This window comes from Schistocerca cancellata, chromosome 9 (genome assembly GCF_023864275.1).
Source record: "Schistocerca cancellata isolate TAMUIC-IGC-003103 chromosome 9, iqSchCanc2.1, whole genome shotgun sequence".
Lineage (NCBI taxonomy): Eukaryota > Metazoa > Arthropoda > Insecta > Orthoptera > Acrididae > Schistocerca > Schistocerca cancellata.
In genome coordinates this window covers 262542855-262568763 of record NC_064634.1, presented here as the reverse complement: position 1 = coordinate 262568763, position 25909 = coordinate 262542855, and the positions used below count along the sequence as shown (strand labels likewise).

Here is a 25909-nt window from a genome sequence, read left to right as displayed (position 1 = left end):
GTACTAACGCTGGAAACGATAGCGAGCGACAAGACGCCACGCGCAATGCATCAAACGTGCCTACCCCTCGACCACAGAATGTGCCCTGTCTCCTTGTCTATGGTAATACAATGTATAGCACACAAGAAACGATTTAATAATGGAATTAGTTCAACGCAAGATCAGTTAACAGTTAGGTCCAGTATAGATTTGCCAACGGATTTACCTTCAAACCAACTTCCGGACCACAGGCGGAAATTAGTAAACTTGGCATAAGTTTTCACCAGACCGATAAGCAAGAAATCAAACAGTTGCCAAAAATACTGTCACGATACGCAAGCCCTTCAAGACCTTGCTATCTTACTCACAGCCCGCAGCTCGTGGGCGTGCTGTAGCGTTCTCGCTTCCCACGCCCGGGTTCCCGGGTTCGATTCCCGGCGGGGTCAGGGATTTTCTCTGCCTCGTGATGACTGGGTGTTGTGTGCTGTCCTTAGGTTAATTAGGTTTAAGTAGTTCTAAGTTCTAGGGGACTGACGACCATAGATGTTAAGTCCAATAGTGCTCAGAGCCATTTGAACCAATCTTACTCACAGTTATCATTAACGGCGAAACGTACACAAATGAATGACAAGAAATTCACCATTGACGGCAAAAAAACCACAAAGGTTAAATTAATTAATTTGCAGACGAGACAGTCACTGAAAGCTCAGTTCTACAAGATTAGGACTAATCTCACTCGGCAGCAATACACTTGTGTGCGTGATAACTAGGTTGCCCAAACAGGACTCCAAAACCCAAAACAACAGGTCACACGTTAGTTGTCTTGTTCTCGGATATTAGGCACCACCGGGCTAAGACAATCGCGACAAAAAAATCTCAGAAATTACAGCTGCCTGCAGCAAACAAATGAGTCAGGGTGCAGAACGTAAAGCACAAGCCACTGTTCCAGCCGGAGCGTAACCTTTTCAATGCACATATGGACAGAACAACACACGTGGGCATAAAGCGAGCAGCAGATGCGTACCAAGCAAACTATACTGCGCCAAAATACGACCCACGTCACGTCCACAAACCGGAGCACTGCTCCCGGAGCTGGTGTCTGCTCGCTGGACTGCCGCAACTCTCTGTCCCCCGGAAAGCGATGCTGACTGCCGCCTCGCTCAACGCTCCCTTCTCGGCCCTGCACAACTCTTCTCTTGTCGCCTCAGAGTGCGGCCGCAATGTCCGTTCTGCCCTGCTGTCCGCCCAGACCCCGTACTCGCACCCACTCCCTCGTTAGGACCCGCTCCGACAGGAGGCGCTGGCGATCGCACACAGTGCCAACCTCAACCAGAGGAGTAACCGATAGCGTCTTGCGCCCGAGAGCCGCGCCACGGCTCAGAAACTAAAAGTATTTTCCAAATTTGAAAATTTACCATTGATTTGGATTTATTCGTAAAGCCACAGAGCGAAAAAGTCACTAAGGAGTTTTGTTTGATAATACATTCAAGGAGTTGTTAGGGAAACTAAATTTTTTTATTATGTATCCTGATGGGACTTCAGTGGCTAAACTGAACTTGCATAAATTTAATTTGATGTAATAGAAGGAATTGGAATATAGCTGACAGATTTCCACTCTAAATTCAACATGGACTCAAAAATTTATCAAAACAAAAAAATAATTGGAAGTAAATGAATTAGAAAGACTATTGGACGATATAAGCAAAAACGCCGACATTAAAACTTGCGGAAGCTTGGAATTCAATTACAGACTCATACAGATATCTGAAGATGCTGGAGTTTGTTATCTTGAGCATATTTTCGCCAGTCTATGCCAGTGAGTCACTATTTTCTGAAGTGAATAAATTTAAAGATTCGCTAAGAAACCGCTTGTCAGATGACTCCAGTTCAGCTTGAATTTTGCTGAAAGTTCCTAATATAAATTATTTGGCACAGAATTTGCAACAGCCAAAATCACCTTCAGACTGCACTGAGGCGGCAAAAATCTTGGGATACCCCCTAATGTCGCTTCGGACCTTCTTTTGCCCGCGGGAGGTGCAACAACTCCATGTGGCGTAGACTCAACAAGTCGTTAAAAGACCGTTGCAGAACCACTGAGCCTGCTGCCTGTACAAGCGTCGATAGTTGCGAAAATCTTGCCGGTGCAGGACTTTGTGCACGAACTGACCTCTCGATTACGTCCCAAAATGTTCCGTAGGTTTCATGTCGGACGATCAGACTGGCCAAGTCATTCGCTCCAATTGTCCAGAGTGTTCTTCAAACCAGTTGTGAACGATAGTGACCCTGTAACAAGGTGCACTGTCATCCATAAAAATTCCATCGTTGTTTGGGAACGTCCATGAATGACTGCAAATGGTCTCCAAGTAGACGAACATAGGCATTTGCAGTCAATGATCGGTTCAGTTGAACCAGAGGACAGGTCACACTACTATGGAGCCATCAACAACTTCCAAGCCCTTGTCGACAACTTGGGTACATAGTTTCGTGTGGTCTGCTCCAGAGCCGAACCCTACCTCAAGCTCTTTACAACTTACATCTGGACTCACCCGACCAGGCCACTGTTTTCCATCCATCTAGTGTCCAACCCAAAGGGTGACGAGCCCAGGAGATGCACTGCAGGGGATGTCGTGCTATTAGGAGGCCACTCGAATCGGCCGTCTGCTACAATAGCCCATTAACGCCAGATTTAGCCTGCCATCCTAACGGATACGTTCGTCGTACGTCCGACATTGATTTCTGCGGCTGTTTCACCCATTATTGCTTATCTGTCAGCACTGACAACTCTATGCAATCGCCACTGCTCTTGGTTGTTACGTGAAGGCTGTCGGCCTAGCACTGTCCGTGATGAGAGGTAATTATTGAAATTTATTATACATGGATGCATACATATATTAAGATCTACATCTACATCTACATCCATACTATTCAAGCCACCTGAAGTTGTATGGCGGAGGGTACTTTGAGTACCTATCGGTTCTCCTTTCTATTCCAGTCTCGTATTGTTCGTGGAAAGAAAGATTGTCGGTATGCCTCTGTGTGGGCTCTAATCTCTCTGACTTTATCCTCATGGTCTCTTCGCGAGATATACGTAGGAGAGTGTAATATAGTGCTTGACTCATCGGTGAAGATATGTACTCGAAACTTCAACAAAAGCCCGTATCGAGCTACTGAGCGTCTCTCCTGCAGAGTTTTCCACTGGAGTTCATCTATCATGTCCGTAACGCTTTCGCGTTTACTAAATGATCCTGTAACGAAGCGCGCTGTTCTTCGCTGGATCTACTCTATCTCTTCTATCAACCCTATCTGGTACGGATCCCACACTGGTGAGCAATATACAAGCAGTGGGCGAACAAGTGTACTGTAACCTACCTCCTTTGTTTTCGGATTGCATTTCCTTAGGATTCTTCCAATGAATCTCAATCTGGCATCTGCTTTACCGAAGATCAACTTTATATGATCATTCCATTTTAAATCACTCCTATTGCCTACTCCCAGATAATTTATGGAATTAACTGCTTCAAGTTGCTGACCAGCTATATTGTAGCTAAATGATAATGGATCTTTCTTTCTATGTATTCGCAGCACATTACACTTGTCTACACTGAGATTCAATTGCCATTCCGTGCACCATGCATCAATTCGTTGCAGAATCTCCTGCATTTCAGTACAATTTTTCATTGTTACAACCTCTCGATATACTACAGCATCATCCGCAAAAAGCCTAAGTGAACTTCCGATGTTATCCACAAGGTCATTTACGTATATTGTGAATAGCAACGGTCCTAAGACACTCCCCTGCGGCACACCTGAAATCACGCTTACTTCGGAAGACTTCTCTCCATTGAGAATGACATGCTGCGTTCTGTTACCTAGGAACTCTTCAATCCGATCACACAACTGGTCTGATAGTCCATCTGACACTTTTGACACTGTGGCTCTCGGAAGACTGAATTCATTAACGGTTTTCGAAATGGAATGTCCGATGCATCTAGCTATTACTACCATTAAGCGTTCTAAATCTGTTAAATCCAGTCGTGCCGTCATAATGACGACTGAAACTTATTCACGTGATTCACCTGAGTACAAATGACAGCTCCGCCAGTGCACAGCCCTTTCATATCTTGTATACAGTACAGTTCCGCCATCTGTATACGTTCATATCGCTATCCCATGATCTCTGTCGCCGCAGTGTATTAATACGGAAGTATTAATTTTTTTGGTTAATCAGTAGACCCCAAATTTCTAGGTACTATCATATCATAAAATATGTATGCTTCCATGTACTATCATATGCCTAAACACGTACAAAGAGTGCAAGAAAAAAAGGAGTTATATGGGATACAAAAATTTTGTTCTACGATTTCTTTGGTGACACGCGATGTCTGCATAAATATTAATCTGGAAAAAATGGCAAGTAAATGTACAAGGGCTCGCCATCCCTGGCCTAGTGGATAGTTTCCATAATGAATTCTCTTAAAAGAATGCCCATACCGCGAATTACACAAGAGAATTTCTGTGAATTCTGGAAAATGAAAGAGAAGGTACGAGCTGTGAGGGAGGGTCGTAAGCCGTTCTTGTCTGCCTCCATTGGGTATGGCACTCGTCCGCCAAAGGCAAAGGTCTACTCTGAGACTGGCTCTATACAAGATGTTTCAAAAGGCCGCGCACAAACTGAAGGAGCTGACAGAGAAGTCGAACTACAATGCGAAATACAGTATCACAAACTACAAGCGTTTTCTCTCTCTCTCTGCCTTTCTTTCTCTCCTTTGTGGAAAGATATTAAATCCTCGTGCACAAGACACCACTTCCTGACGAAAGAAACATTTCTTGTCGGGATAAATGTAGTGTCATGAGTCTCAGTCCCCCTCTGTAGCTAAGAGGTTAGTGTGATTGATTGCTGTGCGGAAGATCCGGGTTCGATTTCCGGTACTTCCAGCGATTTCTCTTTGGAAGGAGGACTGGTACGGGGTACATTCAGCCTATGACGCTACGTAAGCAGCAGTAGCCGTTCCAGAGGCAGATAATCGACAACGACCAGTAGAGTGGCGTGCTGACTACTTGCCCCTCCTTACCGCATCCGACGACGCCAACGACAGGGCATGACACGGCGGTGACCAGGACCGATTGTGCCGTCAGCGGCAGAATGTGGATCTTTGCTATTTTACAGAAGAGCAACGTGTGATGCCTGTACTGAATGTGATGGTTGCCCTTTTGAACACCTCCTGTAATGTACAGCATTAGATACATGAAATGTATTCGCAGTTGTGAATATGGACAAGCATCACTTGTATAATGAAATGGAAAATTTTTGCCGGACCGCAACTCGAACCCAGTTTTACACTTATCGCGAGCAATCGCATAACCATTTGGCTATCCGAGCACGACTCACGGCCTGATCGAAACAACCGTATATCGTCAACGATGTGTCCACAACTTGCACTCGTACATTCATTGTGTATGTTCCCGTACAGGGGAGACAGTTAAATTCAAAGTCGCTTGCCCGGTGTCGGCGGATAAATACGATATTGCAGTGCCTGTGTTATTTAGTAGTTGTCAACGTATAAAGGGGAAACGTTATTACTCCAAATTGTTCAAACATTCCTCACTGACAGACTGCAGATTTTTACACAATACTCTAACGAACATTCGTGCAGGCTCGGGCTATACAGGCGCCTTGTCACGGCCCGTGCAACTCCCCCCGTTGGTGGTTCGAGTCCTCTCTCGGGCATGGGTGGGTGTGGTGTTCTAGCATAAGTTAGTTTAAGATAGATTAAGTAGTGTGCAAGCTTAGGGACCGATGACCTCAGCAGTTTGATCCCATAAGACCTTACCACAAATTTCCATTTCAAACTATACAAATTTTTGATAAATAAATGTATATGTAATATATAAAGTGTGAACACTGTTGCAAAAATCCTGAAGAGTTCTTGACCGATTTACTTTAATCTTTTATAAGATACTCTTTTAGACATACGGCCGTCCAAGGCCTACATTTTTTTTTTTTTTTACTTGTAGTCCGGGGTGATATGTTACAATACAGCATCACCGGTCTATAGCGGTCTAACTGTGTTGGTGAGGCGGTAAATTTCCACAGGGCAGTGACTGCGTCACTGCAATTCACTTTGGAGGTGTGGCGGTGGGACTTGTAGTCCCGTACCACCCTCTCACGGTGATAGTACTACATGAGTCAGGCAGAAGATTTTGCCTAACATGGGCAGGTGAAGGTGTGGCGGTGGGACTTGTAGTCCCGTATCGAGGTGTGCGAAAAGGCCTACATATTTTGTAAACAACATTGTACAGGTTCTCTGTCAAACTCGACTACGAGAAAGAAATTCCTGTGGAGACTTGGAGTGCCTTTCTTTCCGTTCCCAATTCATCCGGTTCGCTCCCTTACCCTTCTGGTCCGACATGGGCCTTGGTAACTCGCTTTCCGTGAACCCTATTCTTTCCTATTCCAAGAAATGCCTTCCATCGTCTTTCGTGCATTCATAAAATGTGTACGCAACAACCTGTAATTTAATTTCCTCCCTCGTAGTCGACTTTCACATAACAGCTTATCAGCTTATCAGCTTATGATTAGAGAAGTACTACATATTACGAACTTGCAATAGCAAAAACGAGTATTAAGATCAGAGATGGAAGGGGAAAAGAGATGGACAGACGGGGTTGGAGAGGAAAAACAGACGTACGGAGGGGGAAGGATGAGATGCAGAGAGACGGGGGGTGGGGGGGGGCAGGAGGAAATAGAAAGAAGGCGGAGGTGGTGATGGACAATGAGAGGGGAAAAATGTACGAGATGGATCAAAAGAGGTTGAGGAGGAAATGGACAGAGAGGGGGAGAAGGAGACAAGGATGTATACCGAATTTCCATACATATTAGGAACAGCGGAGCATTGCTGGGTTCGTCAATCTAATATAATTACGAATTTTCCTCTTTGTTTCATCGCCAGTGCATTAAGGACTCTGCCAAATTTATATTCCTTGCTACGAATTTTTTTTTAATTACCATCTATCGAACCCAAAGACCACAGACAGTATTTCGGAGATTCTTCATGGTTACATACCTATTTCTTTTCTAAAAAGGACCCTTGGTCACCAGTGTCTTTTCAAATTTCGTTTCTTTCTTTACTCTAGTCCATCTTTTATGTATATTTAACTGAGAATATCCTTGTATAAATGTCGGCGGTGCGCGTTGTGCGTCTTTTCTTGAAACGAACTAATTGCATTTACTAGCGATACATGCTACTCAAAACTACTGGGTCAGGGATTTTCTCTGCCTCGTGATGACTGGGCGTTGTGTGCTGTCCTTAGGTTAGTTAGGTTTAAGTAGTTCTAAGTTCTAGGGGACTGACGACCATAGATGTTAAGTCCAATAGTGCTCAGAGCCATTTGAACCAATCTTACTCACAGTTATCATTAACGGCGAAACATACACAAATGAATGACAAGAAATTCACCATTGACGGCAAAAAAACCACAAAGGTTAAATTAATTAATTTGCAGACGAGACAGTCACTGAAAGCTCAGATCCACAAGATTAGGACTAACCTCACTCGGCAGCAATACACTTGTGTGCGTGATAACTAGGTTGCCCAAACAGGACTCCAAAACCCAAAACAACAGGTCACACGTTAGCTGTCTTGTTCTCGGATATTAGGCACCACCGGGCTAAGACAATCGCGGCAAAAAAATCTCAGAAATTACAGCTGCCTGCAGCAAACAAATGAGTCAGGGTGCAGAACGTAAAGCACAAGCCACTGTTCCAGCCGGAGCGTAACCTTTTCAATGCACATACGGACAGAACAACACACGTGGGCATAAAGGGAGCAGCAGATGCGTACCAAGCAAACTATACTGCGCCAAAATACGAGCCACGTCACGTCCACAAACCGGAGCACTGCTCCCGGAGCTGGTGTCTGCTCGCTGGACTGCCGCAACTCTCTGTCCCCCGGAAAGCGATGCTGACTGCCACCTTGCTCAACGCTCCATTCTCGGCGCTGCACAACAACTCTTCTCTTGTCGCCTCAGAGTGCGGCCGCAATGTCCGTTCTGCCCTGCTGTCCGCCCCAGACCCCGTACTCGCACCCACTCCCTCGTTAGGACCCGCTCCGACGGGAGGCGCTGGCGATCGCACACAGTGCCAACCTCAACCAGAGGAGTAACCGATAGCGTCTTGCGCCCGAGAGCCGCGCCACGGCTCAGAAACTAAAAGTATTTTCCAAATTTGAAAATTTACCATTGATTTGGATTTATTCGTAAAGCCAGAGAGCGAAAAAGTCACTAAGGAGTTTTGTTCGATAATACATTCAAGGAGTTGTTAGAGAAACTAAAATTTTTTATTATGTATCCTGATGGGACTTCAGTGGCTAAACTGAACTTGCATAAATTTAATTTGATGTAATAGAAGGAATTGGAATATAGCTGACAAATTTCCACTCTACATTCATCATGGACTCAAAAATTTATCAAAACAAAAAAATAATTGGAAGTAAATGAATTAGAAAGACTATTGGACGATATAAGCAAAAACGCCGACATTAAAACTTGCGGAAGCTTGGAATTCAATTACAGACTCATACAGATATCTGAAGATGCTGGAGTTTGTTATCTTGAGCATATTTTCGCCAGTCTATGCCTGTGAGTCACTATTTTCTGAAGTGAATAAATTTAAAGATTCGCTAAGAAACCGCTTGTCAGATGACTCCAATTCAGCTTGAATTTTGCTGAAAGTTCCTAATATAAATTATTTGGCATAGAATTTGCAACAGCCAAAATCACCTTCAGACTGCACTGAGGCGGCAAAAGTCTTGGGATACCCTCTAATGTCGCTTTGGACCTTCTTTTGCCCGCGGGAGGTGCAACAACTCGATGTGGCGTAGACTCAACAAGTCGTTAAAAGACCGTTGCAGAACCACTGAGCCTGCTGCCTGTACAAGCGTCGATAGTTGCGAAAATCTTGCCGGTGCAGGACTTTGTGCACGAACTGACCTCTCGATTACGTCCCAAAATGTTCCGTAGGTTTCATGTCGGACGATCAGACTGGCCAAGTCATTCGCTCCAATTGTCCAGAATGTTCTTCAAACCAGTTGTGAACGATAGTGACCCTGTAACAAGGCGCATTGTCATCCATAAAAATTCCTTCGTTGTTTGGGAACGTCCATGAATGACTGCAAATGGTCTCCAAGTAGACGAACATAGGTAGTTGCAGTCAATGATTGGTTCAGTTGAACCAGAGGACAGGTCACACTACTATGGAGCCATCAACAACTTCCAAGCCCTTGTCGACAACTTGGGTACATAGTTTCGTGTGGTCTGCTCCAGAGCCGAACCCTACCTCAAGCTCTTTACAACTTACATCTGGACTCATCCGACCAGGCCACTGTTTTCCATCCATCTAGTGTCCAACCCAAAGGGTGACTAGCCCAGGAGATGCACTGCAGGGGATGTCGTGCTATTAGGAGGCCACTCGAATCGGCCGTCTGCTACAATAGCCCATTAACGCCAGATTTAGCCTGCCATCCTAACGGATACGTTCGTCGTACGTCCGAGATTGATTTCTGCGGCTGTTTCACCCATTATGGCTTATCTGTCAGCACTGACAACTCTATGCAATCGCCACTGCTCTTGGTTGTTACGTGAAGGCTGTCGGCCTAGCACTGTCCGTGATGAGAGGTAATTATTGAAATTTATTATACATGGATGCATACATATACTAAGATCTACATCTACATCAACATCCATACTATTCAAGCCACCTGAAGTTGTATGGCGGAGGGTACTTTGAGTACCTATCGGTTCTCCTTTCTATTCCAGTCTCGTATTGTTCGTGGAAAGAAAGATTGTCGGTATGCCTCTGTGTGGGCTCTAATCTCTCTGACTTTATCCTCATGGTCTCTTCGCGAGATATACGTAGGAGAGTGTAATATACTGCTTGACTCATCGGTGAAGGTATGTACTCGGAACTTCAAGAAAAGCCCGTATCGAGCTACTGAGCGTCCCTCCTGCAGAGTTTTCCACTGGAGTTTATCTATCATGTCCGTAACGCTTTCGCGTTTACTAAATGATCCTGTAACGAAGCGCGCTGTTCTTCGCTGGATCTACTCTATCTCTTCTATCAACCCTATCTGGTACGGATCCCACAGTGGTGAGCAATATACAAGCAGTGGGCGAACAAGTGTACTGTAACCTACCTCCTTTGTTTTCGGATTGCATTTCCTTAGGATTCTTCCAATGAATCTCAGTCTGGCATCTGCTTTACCGAAGATCAACTTTATATGATCATTCCATTTCAAATCACTCCTATTGCCTACTCCCAGATAACTTATGGAATTAACTGCTTCGAGTTGCTGACCAGCTATATTGTAGCTAAATGATAAAGGATCTTTCTATGTATTCGAAGCTCATTACACTTGTCTACATTGAGATTCAATTTCCATTCCGTGCACCTTGCGTCAATTCGTTGCAGATCCTCCTGCATTTCAGTACAATTTTCCATGGTTACAACCTCTCGATATACTACAGCATCATCCGCAAAAAGCCTCAGTGAACTTCCGATGTTATCCACAAGGTCATTTACGTATATTGTGAATAGCAACGGTCCTACGACACTCCCCTGCGGCACACCTGAAGTCACGCTTACTTCGGAAGACTTCTCTCCATTGAGAATGACATGCTGCGTTCTGTTATCTAGGAACTCTTCAATCCGATCACACAATTGGTCTGATAGTCCATCTGACACTTTTGACGCTGTGGCTCTCGGAAGACTGAATTCATTAACGGTTTTCGAAATGGAATGTCCGATGCATCTAGCTATTACTACCATTAAGCGTTCTAAATCTGTTAAATCCTGTCGTGCCGTCATAATCACGACTGAAACTGATTCACCTGAGTACAAATGACAGCTCCGCCAGTGCACAGCCCTTTCATATCTTGTATACAGTACAGTTCCACCATCTGTATACGTTCATATCGCTATCCCATGATCTCTGTCGCTGCAGTGTATTAATACGGAAGTATTAATTTTTTTGGTTAATCAGTAGACCCCAAATTTCTACGCACTATCAGATCACAAAATATGTATGCTTCCATGTACTATCATATGCCTAAACTCGTACAAAGCGTGCAAGAAAAAAAGGAGTTATATGGGATACCAAAATTTTGTTCTACGATTTCTTTGGTGACACGCGATGTCTGCATAAATATTTATCTCGAAAAAATGGCAAGTAAATGTACAACGGCTCGCCATCCCTGGCCTAGTGGATAGTTTCAATAATGAATTCTCTTAAACGAAGGCCCAGACCGCGAATTACACAAGAGAATTTCTGTGAATTCTGGAAAATAAAAGAGAAGGTACGAGCGGAGGTAAAGCTGTGAGGGAGGGTCGTAAGCCGTTCTTGTCTGCCTCCATTGGGTATGGCACTCGTCCGCCAAAGGCAAAGGTCTACTCTGAGACTGGCTCTATACAAGATGTTTCAAAAGGCCGCGCACAAACTGAAGGAGCTGACGGAGAAGTCGAACTACAATGCGAAATACAGTATCACAAACTACAAGCGTTTTCTCTCTCTCTCTCTCTCTCTCTGCCTTTCTTTCTCTCCTTTGTGGAAATATTAAATCCTCGTGCACAAGACACCACTTCCTGACGAAAGAAACGTTTCTCGTCGGGATAAATGTAGTGTGATGAGTCTCAGTCCCTCTCTGTAGCTAAGTGTGATTGATTGCTGTGCGGAAGATCCGGGTTCGATTTCCGGTACTTCCAGCGATTTTTCTTTGGAAGGAGGACTGGTACGGGGCGCATTCAGCCTATGAGGCTACGTAAGCAGCAGTAGCCGTTCCAGAGGCAGATAATCGACAACGACCAGTCGAGTGGCGCGCTGACTACTTGCCCCTCCTTACCGCATCCGACGGCGCTAACAACAGGGCATGACACGGTGGTGGCCAGGTCCGATTGTGCCGTCAGCGGCAGAATGTGGATATTTGCTATTTTACGGAAGAGCAACGTGTGATGCCTGTACTGAATGTGATGGTTGCCCTTTTGAACACCTCCTGTAATGTACAGCATTAGATACATGAAATGCATTCGCAGTTGTGAATATCGACAAGCATCACTTGTATAATGAAATGGAAAATTTTTGCCGGACCGCGACTCGAACCCAGTTTTACATTTATCGCAAGCAATCGCATAACCATTTGGCTATCCGAGCACGACTCACGGCCTGATCGAAACAACCGTATATCGTCAACGATGTGTCCACAACTTGCACTCGTACATTCATTGTGTATGTTCCCGCACATGGGAGACAGTTAAATTCAAAGTCGCTTGCCCGGTGTCGGCGGATAAATACGATATTGCAGTGCCTGTGTTATTTAGTAGTTGTCAACGTATAAAGGGGAAACGTTATTACCCCAAAATGTACAAACATTCCTCACTGACAGACTGCAGATTTTTACACAATACTCTAACGAACATTCGTGCAGGCTCGGGCTATACAGGCGCCTTGTCACGGCCCGTGCGACTCCCCCCGTTGGTGGTTCGAGTCCTCCCTCGGGCATGGGTAGGTGTGGTGTTCTAGCATAAGTTAGTTTAAGATAGATTAAGTAGTGTGCAAGCTTAGGGACCGATGACCTCAGCAGTTTGATCCCATAAGACCTTACCACAAATTAACCATTTCAAACTATACAAATTTTTGATAAATAAATGTATATGTAATATATAAAGGGTGAACACTGTTGCAAAAATCCTGAAGAGTTCTTGACCGATTTACTTTAATCTTTTATAAGATACTCTTTTAGACATACGGCCGTCCATGGCCTACATATTTTGTAAACAACACTGTACAGGTTCTCTGTCAAACTCGACTACGAGAAAGAAATTCCTGTGGAGACTTGGAGTGCCTTTCTTTCCGTTCCCAATTCATCCGGTCCGCTCCCTTACCCTTCTGGTCCGACATGGGCCTTGGTAACTCGCTTTCCGTGAACCCTATTCTTTCCTATTCCAAGAAATGCCTTCCATCGTCTTTCGTGCATTCATAAAATGTGTACGCAACAACCTGTAATTTAATTTCCTCCCTCGTAGTCGACTTTCACAGAACAGCTTATCAGCTTATCAGCTTATGATTAGGGAAGTACTACATATTACGAACTTGCAATAACAAAAACGAGTATTAAGATCAGAGATGGAAGGGGAAAAGAGATGGACAGACGGGGTTGGAGAGGAAATAGACGTACGGAGGGGGAAGGATGAGATGCAGAGAGACGGGGGGGGGGGGGGCAGGAGGAAATAGAAAGAAGGCGGAGGTGGTGATGGACAATGAGAGGGGAAAAATGTACGAGATGGATCAAAAGAGGTTGAGGAGGAAATGGACAGAGAGGGGGAGAAGGAGACAAGGATGTATACCGAATTTCCATACATATTAGGAATAGCGGAGCATTGCTGGGTTCGTCAATCTAATATAATTACGAATTTTCCTCTTTGTTTCATCGCCAGTGCATTAAGGACTCTGCCAAATTTATATTCCTTGCTACGAATTTTTTTTTAATTACCATCTATCGAACCCAAAGACCACAGACAGTATTTCGGAGATTCTTCATGGTTACATACCTATTTCTTTTCTAAAAAGGACCCTTGGTCACCAGTGTCTTTTCAAATTTCGTTTCTTTCTTTACTCTAGTCCATCTTTTATGTATATTAAACTGAGAATATCCTTGCGTAAATGTCGGCGGTGCGCGTTGTGCGTCTTTTCTTGAAACGAACTAATTGCATTTACTAGCGATACATGCTACTCAAAACTGTAATCCTCACCTTGCTTTGCTTTTCGGTCTTACATTTTCGATGAGTGTTCCTCGTTTCCGTTCAGTATGGTTCAAACGGCTCTGAGCACTATGGGACTTAACTTCTGAGGTCATCAGTACCCTAGAACTTAGAACTACTTAAACCTAACTAACCTAAGGACATCACACACACCCATGCCCGAGGGAGGATTCGAACCTGCGACCGTAGCGGTCGCGCGGTTCCAGACTGTAGCGCCTAGAACCGCTTGGCCACCCCGGCCGGCATCGTTTCCGTCTCGCGTGTTTTTTTTCTTTTTTTTTCTCTCTAGACAGTGTTCTTTACATGCTATCAGTGGTACGCGGCAGTATGAATAGGTTTAATGATGAGATAGACAATGTGCACCTCGCGTGTGGCTTCACTGCCTGCAGTGGACAAACAACGTAACGACACCGTGAGTGAGCTGCTGCAGCAGCAATGGCGACCACATCGCAGTATTTTTTAATCTGGGGGCTATTGCAATGTCCGTTTCTGTGATTCCATTTTGAAGACTTTTATCACTGTTGCTAATGTACGGGGGGATGCTGAAAGGTTCCTGGCTTTGTTTAGAAACAATAAAGGTAGAGCCTTTAAATTACCCATTATTTCAATAGATTATCCCCTGAGACTGATACACTTGCTTCATCGTTTCTGCTCTTTTCTAGTCCATACAAATAAGTCATGTGATGGGTCGTGAAACCGTCTCTCCGCAGTTTCTGTGATATCTTTTATGCCCTAAAAATAGTTAACCTTTACTTGTTTCTTCAAGTTCGGGAACAGAGGGCCTGTGTCTGATGAGTACGAAGGATTGACAAGATGGGAGCCATGGCTCGTCAATTTGTCAGCGACAACGTTGGACAGGCGCGGAGGTGCGTTGTCTTGAAAGAAAAGAATCCCGTTGTTCGATTTTCCTAGTCGTTTATTATTAATCTCGTCCTTCAGCTGGTCCAGCAGATTAACATACTACTGCCGGTTATATTAGATCGTTAAGGTAAATAGTCCAACGAGAGAATGCTGTCTTGGTCCCAAAAAGCGCATATATTAGATCGTTAAGGTAAATAGTCCAACGAGAGAATGCTGTCTTGGTCCCAAAAAGCGCATACCATCACCTTTTTGGCCGATTTCTAGGTGCAGGAATTGTTCGGCCAGGGGGATTTTATATTGGAAGTATTTGTTATTTCGTGTGCACCCAATTCATAGCGTTCTTCTCACACTCTTGAGTCGGCCTTAGCTTTTCTGCGCATACGCTATATGTCTAGAGGCCCATCGTACGTTTACGCGTTAGTATGCGGTCAGTGGTAGTGTTACTCTGTACTCCACTCGTGTGATCCACTGGTACATCGTATAGTTTTCTATGTTTTTTTCTGTTTTCTTCCCTGCTTCCCACCGCACAGTGTTTTAACGGTTTACTTGTGTTCCTTTTTAGGTTCCGGCAATTGACACCCTTCTACATTGATCTATCGTGGGCTGCGACACGATTTTTGGAATGTAGCAAAGTTTACTAACATTTGTACTCCAATATTATGTAACTGTAAGAAATGGTCATTGGCACATAGTACATTATTTGCATTCAGCCACTATTGGCAATGATCAGACGTTCCTTTCATCCAAATCCGTCACTTCTTCCTATTGTTTCACTGTTTATTTGTGTTGGCGACTTCACCTGATGATGTAACTTACGTTACGAGAACGGCAGTGCTTTTTGTGTAAACTCACAGCTGCAACGGTGACTTTTACTCAACATGTCTTTTCCTAGTGCTTCGCTGTACTGAGAGTGGTATGGAATTAGCGAATCATCCTTCACTCTTTAGTAATCTATAAAGAGTGAGCAATTGTATGAACCATAATTGTCCTTCGAACTGCAAAATCCAACTGAAGACCTCCAGATGATGGTTCGATTGTTTCGACCGCTGCGCAGGGTGCGATCTTCGGAGGACTGGCAGGCTTGATCTTCATGGGCTGGGTGGTGCTGGGCTCGCAGGCGGTCATGGCCGCCGGACTCGTCACCATCCCCAGCAAGCCGGTGTCCATCGCGGGCTGCAGCGCCGACCTCCTGCGCCACCTCAACACCACGGCCGTCACCGCAGCCGCCAACAGCACCATCACGTCGGATGCTGCAAGGTGAGTGGCTGTCTATTAAAGACAAGGCTACTTCCAGGTGAGAGACTCTCTATTTGTAAAACGAGAGACTGTCTATCACGAGATGAATGAATGTCTGTTGCAAGGTGGCAGACTACCTCTTACACGGTGAATGACTGTTGCAAGGTGAAGCTGTGTGTAAACTGCAAGATAATGCAAGGTCTCTTGCAAGGTGAGACTGTCTGTTGACAGCAAGACAACTATGGCGGAATATACCAGAAAATTCAGAACACGCGTTATGAGGGGAGAATAAAAATTTATTTCTCTTAGAAGAATCCCTGTGGGAGACGTTAGAAGAATTAGAGAAACTATGGGTCTCCGAAAAGAAATCAACGACGAAAATATGTAGCCGCATGTCTACGGGGGAACATAGCAGGATATGAAGATCGCATTCGAGCATGTAAACACGTTCAACAGTCTCACGTTTACAGAAATTGCGACATAACATGCAACGCATTGTCTACTAATAATAACAGTATAATAAAAACATAACAATAATAAGAATTAGGTACTTCTGTTGTAATAACATGTCGATGCAGTGAAGTACATGAGATACTTGCAATAGCTTCTGACATTTGAATAAGCAAGGTTAAATTTAAACGTGAAACACTCTGAATATTTAGCTAACGTTGTAGTGTACCAAAAATGATGTATAACTAGCGAATCATTCTTTGTTCTTGTCTTTTAAATGATTAATTTGTGCGTTTGTAGCATTGCAGAATCAATTACTATGAGAAAGAACTGTCATTATTCTCATAAAATCATTAGCAATGAACACAACTGTCTGCAATGAATTATTAAATTGAATTTACGTGACAATGAATTCTTACTCTTTGAAATAACGACGATTTACACCAAATTTCTTAGACAAGAATTTATGATCCTTTTTACGTGACCTATCCAGAGCCTAATTACCATTTCATTTTGTCAACTCAGCAGTTGTCTGGTATTTCGATCGAAGTAGCGTCGCAGCTCGAGTACACATCATTTATGATTTCAATTTCGTGAAATGTAAGTCCGCTGGGCCACTCTACTGAGAATATGAAAATACGAAACATATTATATCTCGATTTTAGTTGAATAAGAAATGAATCGTAATGTTTTTCACTCAGGATGCATATTGCGTCACCTGAAGGTCGTTGCAATAGAGGAATCATTAATGGCCCTATCATACGATGCCCGACTCAACTTGGTGCTTTAGGTGCGTCTGTTTGAATGACTCAAAAAATTTAATAGAGGGTTAAATTAAAGGGTGAATTTTATAAGCAACATGTTGATTTTAACACTGTTTCCTTACAATTATGTTACAGCTAGACATGATTTAAGGCTCAAGTACAAGAATTCAAGCCGGCCGGAGTGGCCGAGCGGTTCTAGGCGCTACAGTCTGGAACCGCGCGACCGCTACGGTCGAATGTTCGAATCCTGCCTCGGCCATGGATGTGTGTGACGTCCTTAGGTTAGTTAGGTTTAAGTAGTTCTAGGTTCTAGGAGACTGATGACCTCAGCAGTTAAGTCCCATAGTGCTCAGAGCGATTGAACCATTTTTTGAACAAGAATTCTAAACAATATCTATTGTGCAATGAAACCAAGTGCGCGGTTCACTTTGAGGGAAGCACTTTACTATCATTTGGTTAGGAAACAAAAACAGGAGCTACCCAACAGCATAGTATAAATGAAAAAAAAGCGTGCTGTGGCTAATATATATCATTACGAGGAGCTTTCAATAAGTGATGTAACGCACATTTTTCCTGAAAGCAGACAGGATTTATTCAGGGTTCCAATATACCAAATTATACTCCAATGTTGACTGGAATACTCTCTTTCAAATTCTGAAGGTGGAAGGGGTAAAATACAGGGAGCAAAAGGCTATTTAATATTTGTGCAGAAGCCGGATGGCAGTTACAAGAGTCGAGGGGTATGAAAGGGAAGCAGTGGTTGGGAAGGGAGTGAGACAGGGTTGTAGCCTATCCCCGATGTTGTTCAACCTGTATAAAGAAAAGAAAAGAAAATTCGGAGTAGGTATTAAAATCTATGAAGAAGAAATAAAAGCTTTGAGGTTCAGCGATGACGTTGTAATTCGGTCAGAGACAGCAAAGGACTTGGAAGAGCAATTGAACGGAATGGACAGTGTCTTGAAAGGCCATTATGAGATTAACACCAACAAAAGCAAAACGAGGATAATGGAATGTAGTCAAATTAATTCGGGTGATGCTGAGAGATTTAGGTTAGGAAATGAGATACTTAAAGTAGTAGATGAGATTCCCTACTTGGGGAGCAAAATAATTGATGATGGTCGAAGTAGAGAAGATGTAAAATGTAGACTGGAATTGGCAAGAAAAGCGTCTCTGAAGAAGAGAAATTTGTTAACATCGAGTATAGATTTAAGTGTCAGGAAGTCGTTTCTGAAAGTATTTGTATGGGGTGTAGCCATGTATGGAAGTGAAACATGAACGATAAATAGTTTGGACAAGGAGAGAATAGAAGTTGTCGAAATGTGTTGCTACAGAAGAATGCTGCAGATTAGATGGGTAAATCACATAACTAATGAGGTGGTTTTGAATAGAATTGGGGAGAAGAGAATTTGTGGCACAACTTAACTAGAAGAAGGAATCGGTTGATAGGACATGTATTGGGAGATAAAGATGCTTGCACAGGATAGAGTAGCATGGAGAGCTGCATCAAACCAGTCTATGGACTGAAGAACACATGGATCCTGCCTCGGGGATGGATGTGTGTGATATCCTTAGGTTACTTAGGTTCAAAAAGTAGTTCTAAGTTCTACGGGACTGATGACCTCAGAAGTTAAGTCCCATAGTGCTCAGAGCCATTTGAACAATTTTTTTGAAGACCACAACAACAACAATAACAACTCCATTCCTTTGGGTACAAACCATGTTTTTCAGCATAATTCTCGTTCAGTGCGACACCTTATGCCACATTACTGGCTGGGCCTGTATGCCCGCATGGTACCAGTCTACTAATCTACATCGGAGGCAACGTCTTGCTGTATCAGTAACCTCCCCATCATGCACGAATTGCGTCCCGTGGAGTGCATCCTTTATTGGGACAAACAGATGGAAATCGAAAGGTGCGAGATATAGGCCGTAGGGTGCATGATGATAAATAATCCAATAAAGTTGAGCGAGCTCCTCTCGGGTGCGAAGACTTGTGTGAAACTGAGTTATGGAGAAGGAGCAGTTCGTTTACATTTTCGTGGCGACGCACACGCTGAAGTTGTTTCTTCAATTTCCTGGTGGTAGTAAAATACAGTGGAGAAACCCGCCAGGGTAGCCGAGAGCGCTAACGCACTGCTTCCTGGACTCGGGCAGGTGCGCCGGCCCCGGATCGAATCGTCCTGGCGGATTAACGATGTAGGGCTGGTGTAACGACCAGCCTGGATATGGTTTTTAGGCGGTTTTCCACATCCCCCTAGGTGCATATCGGGCTGGTCCCCACGTTCCGCCTCGGTTACACGACTCGCAGAAATTTGCAACACATTCGCACTATTCCATGGCTTACACTAGACACAGACAGCTGGGGTACACTAATTCCTTCCCGGGGGGTACGGGGTGGCGGCAGGAAGGGCATCCGGCCACCCCTTAAACTTACCACGCTACATCCCATTAACTAAATGGTTCAAATGGCTCTGAGCACTATGGGACTTAACTTCTAAGGTCATCAGTCCCCTAGAACTTAGAACTACTTAAACCTAACTAACCTAAGGACATCACACACATCCATGCCCGAGGCAGGATTCGAACCTGCAACCGTAGCGGTCACGCGGTTCCAGACTGTAGCGCCTTTAACCGCTTGGCCACACCGGCCGGCAAATTAACTATGACCGACCCTGTGTAACTGCGGCACAAGGCTCAGACAAAAAAAGAAAGAAGACAGAAAGTAAAATATACTTGAGAATTGATCGTTGCGCAACGAGGGAGGACATCAACAGAATAGCCGATTCAGAGGCCCAAAACACAGTCGCCATTACTTTACCGCGTGAGAGTGTGCCTTTGAACTTTTTCTTCGGAGGAGAGGTGGTGTCACATCACTCTATTGATTGCCGTTTTGTTTTTGGTTCGAAGTGGTAGACCCATGTTTCATCACCTGTGATGATCTTCGACGAAAAATTGTCACGGTCAGCCTCAGAGCGTGCAAGAAATTCTGCAATGATGGGTCCTTCATTGCTCTTTACCATTTTCTGTTAGGCGGCGAGGAACCCAACGTACACACACCGTTTAGTACCCCAGCTGATGGACGATTGTGTAAACAACAGAAGCGTCCTGTTGTGAAGCAGGGTGTTTTGTTGAGATCCGTCGATCACCTCGAATGAGTGTGAGCGCACGTTAAAACATCGCAAGTCACACGTGTGTGCGGCCGGCCAGCACCCTGGGAATCTCATCCTTGTTGCGACGATGACAGACTCCTGACCGAACGATTCACCGTGCTCCTGTTCACTGTCAGGTCATCGCAGACATTCATCAAGAGCCTGTGAACATCTGCGGTGCTCTGGTTTTCCGTCAGAAGAAACTCAATGACAGCTCTCTGCTGGGAAGGCACCAGCGTTACAGAGGCCTTTTCGACGGTTATGTATAGCGCCGGAACTTCATGAAACTATTGGCTGAAACGGGACTATTTCACTGTGCCCAAATCAAGTTCCGCATGTTTTTAAACCGAAGTTGGCCAAGAAAAAGTATTGCACTACTTATTTAACGCCCTCGTAAATTTGTCGACAAAAAACTAAAAAACTCACAAGCGACAGGATACACTCACTCCAAGTTTACGCAAGTGATGGTTCACATACTGCAAAATAATTTATCTGTCTAAATACTGAGGTTGCTGTAGTAGTAATTAAGGAAACCTTTTGCTTCATAAAAATTTATTAGGACTTAAATGATGTTGATACGTTCATTCAATCGATATAGTTTCGTTAGAACCAGCAGGTCCGCTTGCATTATCGTTGTGGTCTTCAGGCCGCACACTGGCTTGATGCAGCTCCCCACGCTGGTTCATCCCGTCTCTTTATCTCTGCTCAACTACAGTGACCCACATCCATTTGGACCTGCTTACTGTATCGATCACCTGACCTCCTTCTACAGTTTTTGCCTCTTCTTTAAGTCAAGTTCTGCCATAAATTTCCTTTTTATCCCGTTTGATTCAGTGCCGCCTCTTTATTTATTTGGTTGAGATGGCTCTGAGCACTATGGGACTTAACTTCTGAAGTCATCAGTTCCTTAGAACTTAGAACTACTTAAACCTAACTAACCTACGGACAACACACACACCCATGCCCGAGGAAGGATTCGAACCTGCGACCGTAGCGGTCGTGCGGTTCCAGACTGTAGCGCCTAGAACCGCTTGGCCACTCGGGCCGGCTTATTTATTCGAGTCGCCGGTTTCCAAAACCAGTTAAATCCATTTTTTCCAGTATTAACTTTTTTATATGTCGAAAGAGCGTGGTTCGACTTGTAGAAAGTGTATTTAATGCTCTGAAGAAAATACAGTTCCAAAACTCGTCATTTCAGTAAACTTGTCAAATCGTATTTAGGATAATTTTTAATCGTTATATTAATTCCTCTTGCGAGGTTAGTGCGACTTTATTTTGTTCATCTTTCTGTATTTCATATTTTTCATTGTGATATCCCTGTCGAGTTGGATTTTGGAGCTAATATATACTACCAACCAACAGCTGTTTGTCGGGATTGAAAACGAATTGCCGCGCAGAGTGGCCACGTGGTTAGAGGCGCCATGTCACGAATTTTGCGGCCTCTCCCGCCGGAGGTTCGATTCCTCCCTCTGGCATGGGCGTATGTGTTGTCCTTAGCGTAAGTTAGTTTAAGTTAGTTTAAAGTAGTGTGTGTATCTAGTGACCTATGATCTTAGCAGTCTGGTCCCTTAGGAATTTACACACATTTGAACATTTTGAAAACGCACAACATTAAGAAAACTCTATCTTGAACCCCAGTGATTATTATGAAATTATCGGAGCTTTTGAGACTATCTGCAACCTTGGATCAGATGTACATGTTGCTAACTGGAAGACATCTCCTAAAGATGCCATAATACTTCCCTCACATGGAACTTTAAGTTCCACCCTCCAAAAAGAATATTAACTAAAAAGGGAAGTCAGAGTACAATTACTATTCGAGTGTAACAAAGCTATGGCACTGATATAAGACGTGATAACAGTATCAGGAAGGAGGGTAAACCCCGGATGGGAGTAAAACTAGCAGAGATACGTAAAGGAGTTAGGGAAAATCAGAAAAAGTCAAAGACGTAACAGTCCTCTTACAGAGCCTCTATGGATTAGGCTGAATAGACATTAATTGACATTTAATCTACAAGATGTGCTATTTTAATATAAAGTTGACGGAAACATTTCAAGACAATTGGGAAGTATGTACTATGTTATTCTTTCTAGTAGTCACTAATAATTTTGTAATAGGAATTAATATCATGAAATTTCTACGTTATTTTTCATTTGTACCCATCAGTTCAAACCAAAATAATTCCAGAAACCGTTATGTCCAGATTACAGTTCCAAAAGTTGTTACCTTCAAAGTAAAATACGTGGGTAGTACAGAAAGTAAGATATGTTTGGTAATAAAAAAGGAATAAAAAACAGATAAAGAAAGCAATTTATTTCACAAAAATCTGTAACTTACACTACTTTTCAAAATAACGCCTGTAACTTTCCAGGCATTTCTCATATAATTGTATAAGTTTATGTATTGTTTCGTCATGGAATGTTTCTGCCAGTTGCGCTAAGAAGTTTAAGCACCCAACGTGCGAAAAGTTTATGAAACCCCGTTTTTCAGTACTAACCTCGTAAATTACTGTTAGGGAAATTTGTGGAAGTTCACAAACATTAGCATTAATCTAAAACAACGGTTTTTCTTAATCATTTCTTCGTCCACAGATGAACGTCCACTTCGTTCTTCGCCATGCACTTGATCACGCCCTTAAATTGTTTGACCTATCTTCTCACAAATGAAGTACTCATTGCATTTTTTCCGTAAACCTCTGATATTTGTCGATAAATATCACTTTGTTTAACGTTCTTAGCTTTCAGAACAGTGATCACAGCTCCCGGTTCACACGCGGCGGTATTTCCGATCAACGATGTCGTTATAAACAGTCACTACGAAGAACACACAACATAGAGCGAGCTCAGAATGGTGTCAGTTAGTTCTCCTTGAACCAGAGATACTGCTGAGCATGAGAGGAACTGTGATTGTATCTGTGCAGTGGAGAAAAATCGAAACGGAACTTACCCCCATATTTATTTTAAATAAAAGTTTTGTAATGTGTTATAAGGGAAGTATAAATATAAATCCAGAAAATAGAAGAAAATTTTAATGAATAAAGTGTAACAAAATAAGCCAAATAACATCTGGGTAAAAGATTTTTCTCGATTCTGAAAACTTTTGTTACGTGGAGATAACGTACTTCGGAAGCGTGCGACTCGTTGGATCTCACATCTGACCTTCAGAATACTTCTGTAGCGTGTCATACCAAAAGCTTCTTTTATCTTCTTGTCTGAACTGTTTATCATCCATCTTTCACTCTGTACGTGACTACACTCCAGATAAGTACCTTCAGAAGAACTTCTTAATACTTAAAGTTATACTAAATGTCAACAAATTCTTCTTCTGTATGAAATGTTTTTCTTGTTACTACCAGTCTGCATTTTGTATCCTCTCTACTTCCAACAGATATTTTGCTGCCCTAATAGCTAAACTCACCAACTACTTTTGGTGTATCATTTCCTAATCTAATTCCCTCAGCATCACTTGACTCAGTTAGACTACATTTCATTACCCTGTTTTACTTTACTAATACTCTAACCACTTGGGCACTGTTCTTCCGTATCCTTTGTCATCTATGATAGAGTTACTATGACATCAACAAAGCACAAACTTTTTTCTTTTCCTATCTGAGTGTACATTCCATTTCCCTGTTTCTCCTTAGTTCTCTTTGCTGTGAAATATAGAAGTAAAAATTCAATAGCCATGATCGCTAATTGTAATATTGTTTTTGATTACCGGTTTCGGCAAGTCTAAGATACCAAATGGCTCTGAGCACTATGGGACTTAACTTCTGAGGTCATCAGTCCTCTAGAACTTAGAACTACTTAAACGTAACTAACTTAAGGACATCACACACATCCATTCCTGAGGCAGGATTCGAACCTGCGACCGTAGTGGTCGAGCGGTTCCAGACTGAATCGCCTAGAACCGCTATGCCACTCCGGCCGTCCGTCTAAGATACCACCATCGTATCTTATGCAGATATATCTCAATACATCTCTGTCATATGTACAGTATATCATGTTATGATTTGTAACGACATATTGTACAAGTGATGAAGACGTGCTGAAGTGTTTTGCATAAGATCCGATAGTGGCAACTTAGATTTCTCGAAACCGGTCATCAAAAATAACATTATAATTAGCGATATTCGCTGTTGAAATTCTTTAGTTCACATTACTTTAGATCACCTGCACACTTGAACGATGTCAAGCATGTAAAATTTCGTTTATGGTTTTCTCACTGTACAAGCTAAATGAAGTTTGCGGATACGGTACAAGTATGTATCGTTTCCTTCCCAACCAATATTTTCTTTCCATGCCCTTCGACCCTTACAACACAGTGTACTTCCTGTACAAGTTTCGAATAAACCTACACATCCTGTAATTTATCCCTGATACCTTCAGACATCAGTTAGTGTATTTCAGAGACCATTTTCAAAAGTTTTCTCAAAATATACAAGTGCGATAAACGAATGTTGGCCTTTCTTCAACATGTCTAAGTTCTTGGGTCACTACTGCCTTGACCATTCCAATACTTCTGGGGAATCCCAGTTTATCTTCCAAAAGGTCGGCTTTCACCAACTGTTCCATTAATCCCATTAATTTATGTCAATAGTGGAATAGCTTTATCATGCCTGGCTCTACCATGGACCTCAGTAATTACTTTAGAATGTGTTTACTTCCAAGGCCACTTTTCCACTTAGGAATTCAGTGATTAGGCAAATATTTCGCGCGGAATCAAATTTCCCACCTCACTTACTCCTTCATCTCGTGCTGTATCTGTCTTTATACACTCCTGGAAATTGAAATAAGAACACCGTGAATTCATTGTCCCAGGAAGGGGAAACTTTATTGACACATTCCTGGGGTCAGATACATCACATGATCACACTGACAGAACCACAGGCACATAGACACAGGCAACAGAGCATGCACAATGTCGGCACTAGTACTGTGTATATCCACCTTTCGCAGCAATGCAGGCTGCTATTCTCCCATGGAGACGATCGTAGAGATGCTGGATGTAGTCCTGTGGAACGGCTTGCCATGCCATTTCCACCTGGCGCCTCAGTTGGACCAGCGTTCATGCTGGACGTGCAGACCGCGTGAGACGACGCTTCATCCAGTCCCAAACATGCTCAATGGGGGACAGATCCGGAGATCTTGCTGGCCAGGGTAGTTGACTTACACCTTCTAGAGCACGTTGGGTGGCACGGGATACATGAGGACGTGCATTGTCCTGTTGGAACAGCAAGTTCCCTTGCCGGTCTAAGAATGGTAGAACGATGGGTTCGATGACGGTTTGGATGTACCGTGCACTATTCAGTGTCCCCTCGACGATCACCAGTGGTGTACGGCCAGTGTAGGAGATCGCTCCCCACACCATGATGCCAGGTGTTGGCCCTGTGTGCCTCGGTCGTATGCAGTCCTGATTGTGGCGCCCACCTGCACGGCGCCAAACACGCATACGACCATCATTGGCACCAAGGCAGAAGCGACTCTCATCGCTGAAGACGACACGTCTCCATTCGTCCCTCTATTCACGCCTGTCGCGACACCACTGAAGGCGGGCTGCACGATGTTGGGGCGTGGGCGGAAGACGGCTTAACGGTGTGCGGGACCGTAGCCCAGCTTCATGGAGACGGTTGCGAATGGTCCTCGCCGATACCCCAGGAGCA

At 43.6% G+C, this 25909-nt stretch overlaps 1 protein-coding gene across 1 annotated transcript in view; it reads left to right on the top strand.

Moving 5' to 3' along the window:
- The window catches only part of LOC126100669 (sodium-coupled monocarboxylate transporter 1-like), a 190225-nt gene that overhangs the window by 135227 nt on the left and 29089 nt on the right, over positions 1-25909 (top strand). The window contains exon 12 of the mRNA XM_049911289.1: positions 15702-15904. Coding sequence (XP_049767246.1) covers positions 15702-15904 — 203 coding nt within the window. The remainder of the gene's footprint in view (positions 1-15701; positions 15905-25909) is intronic.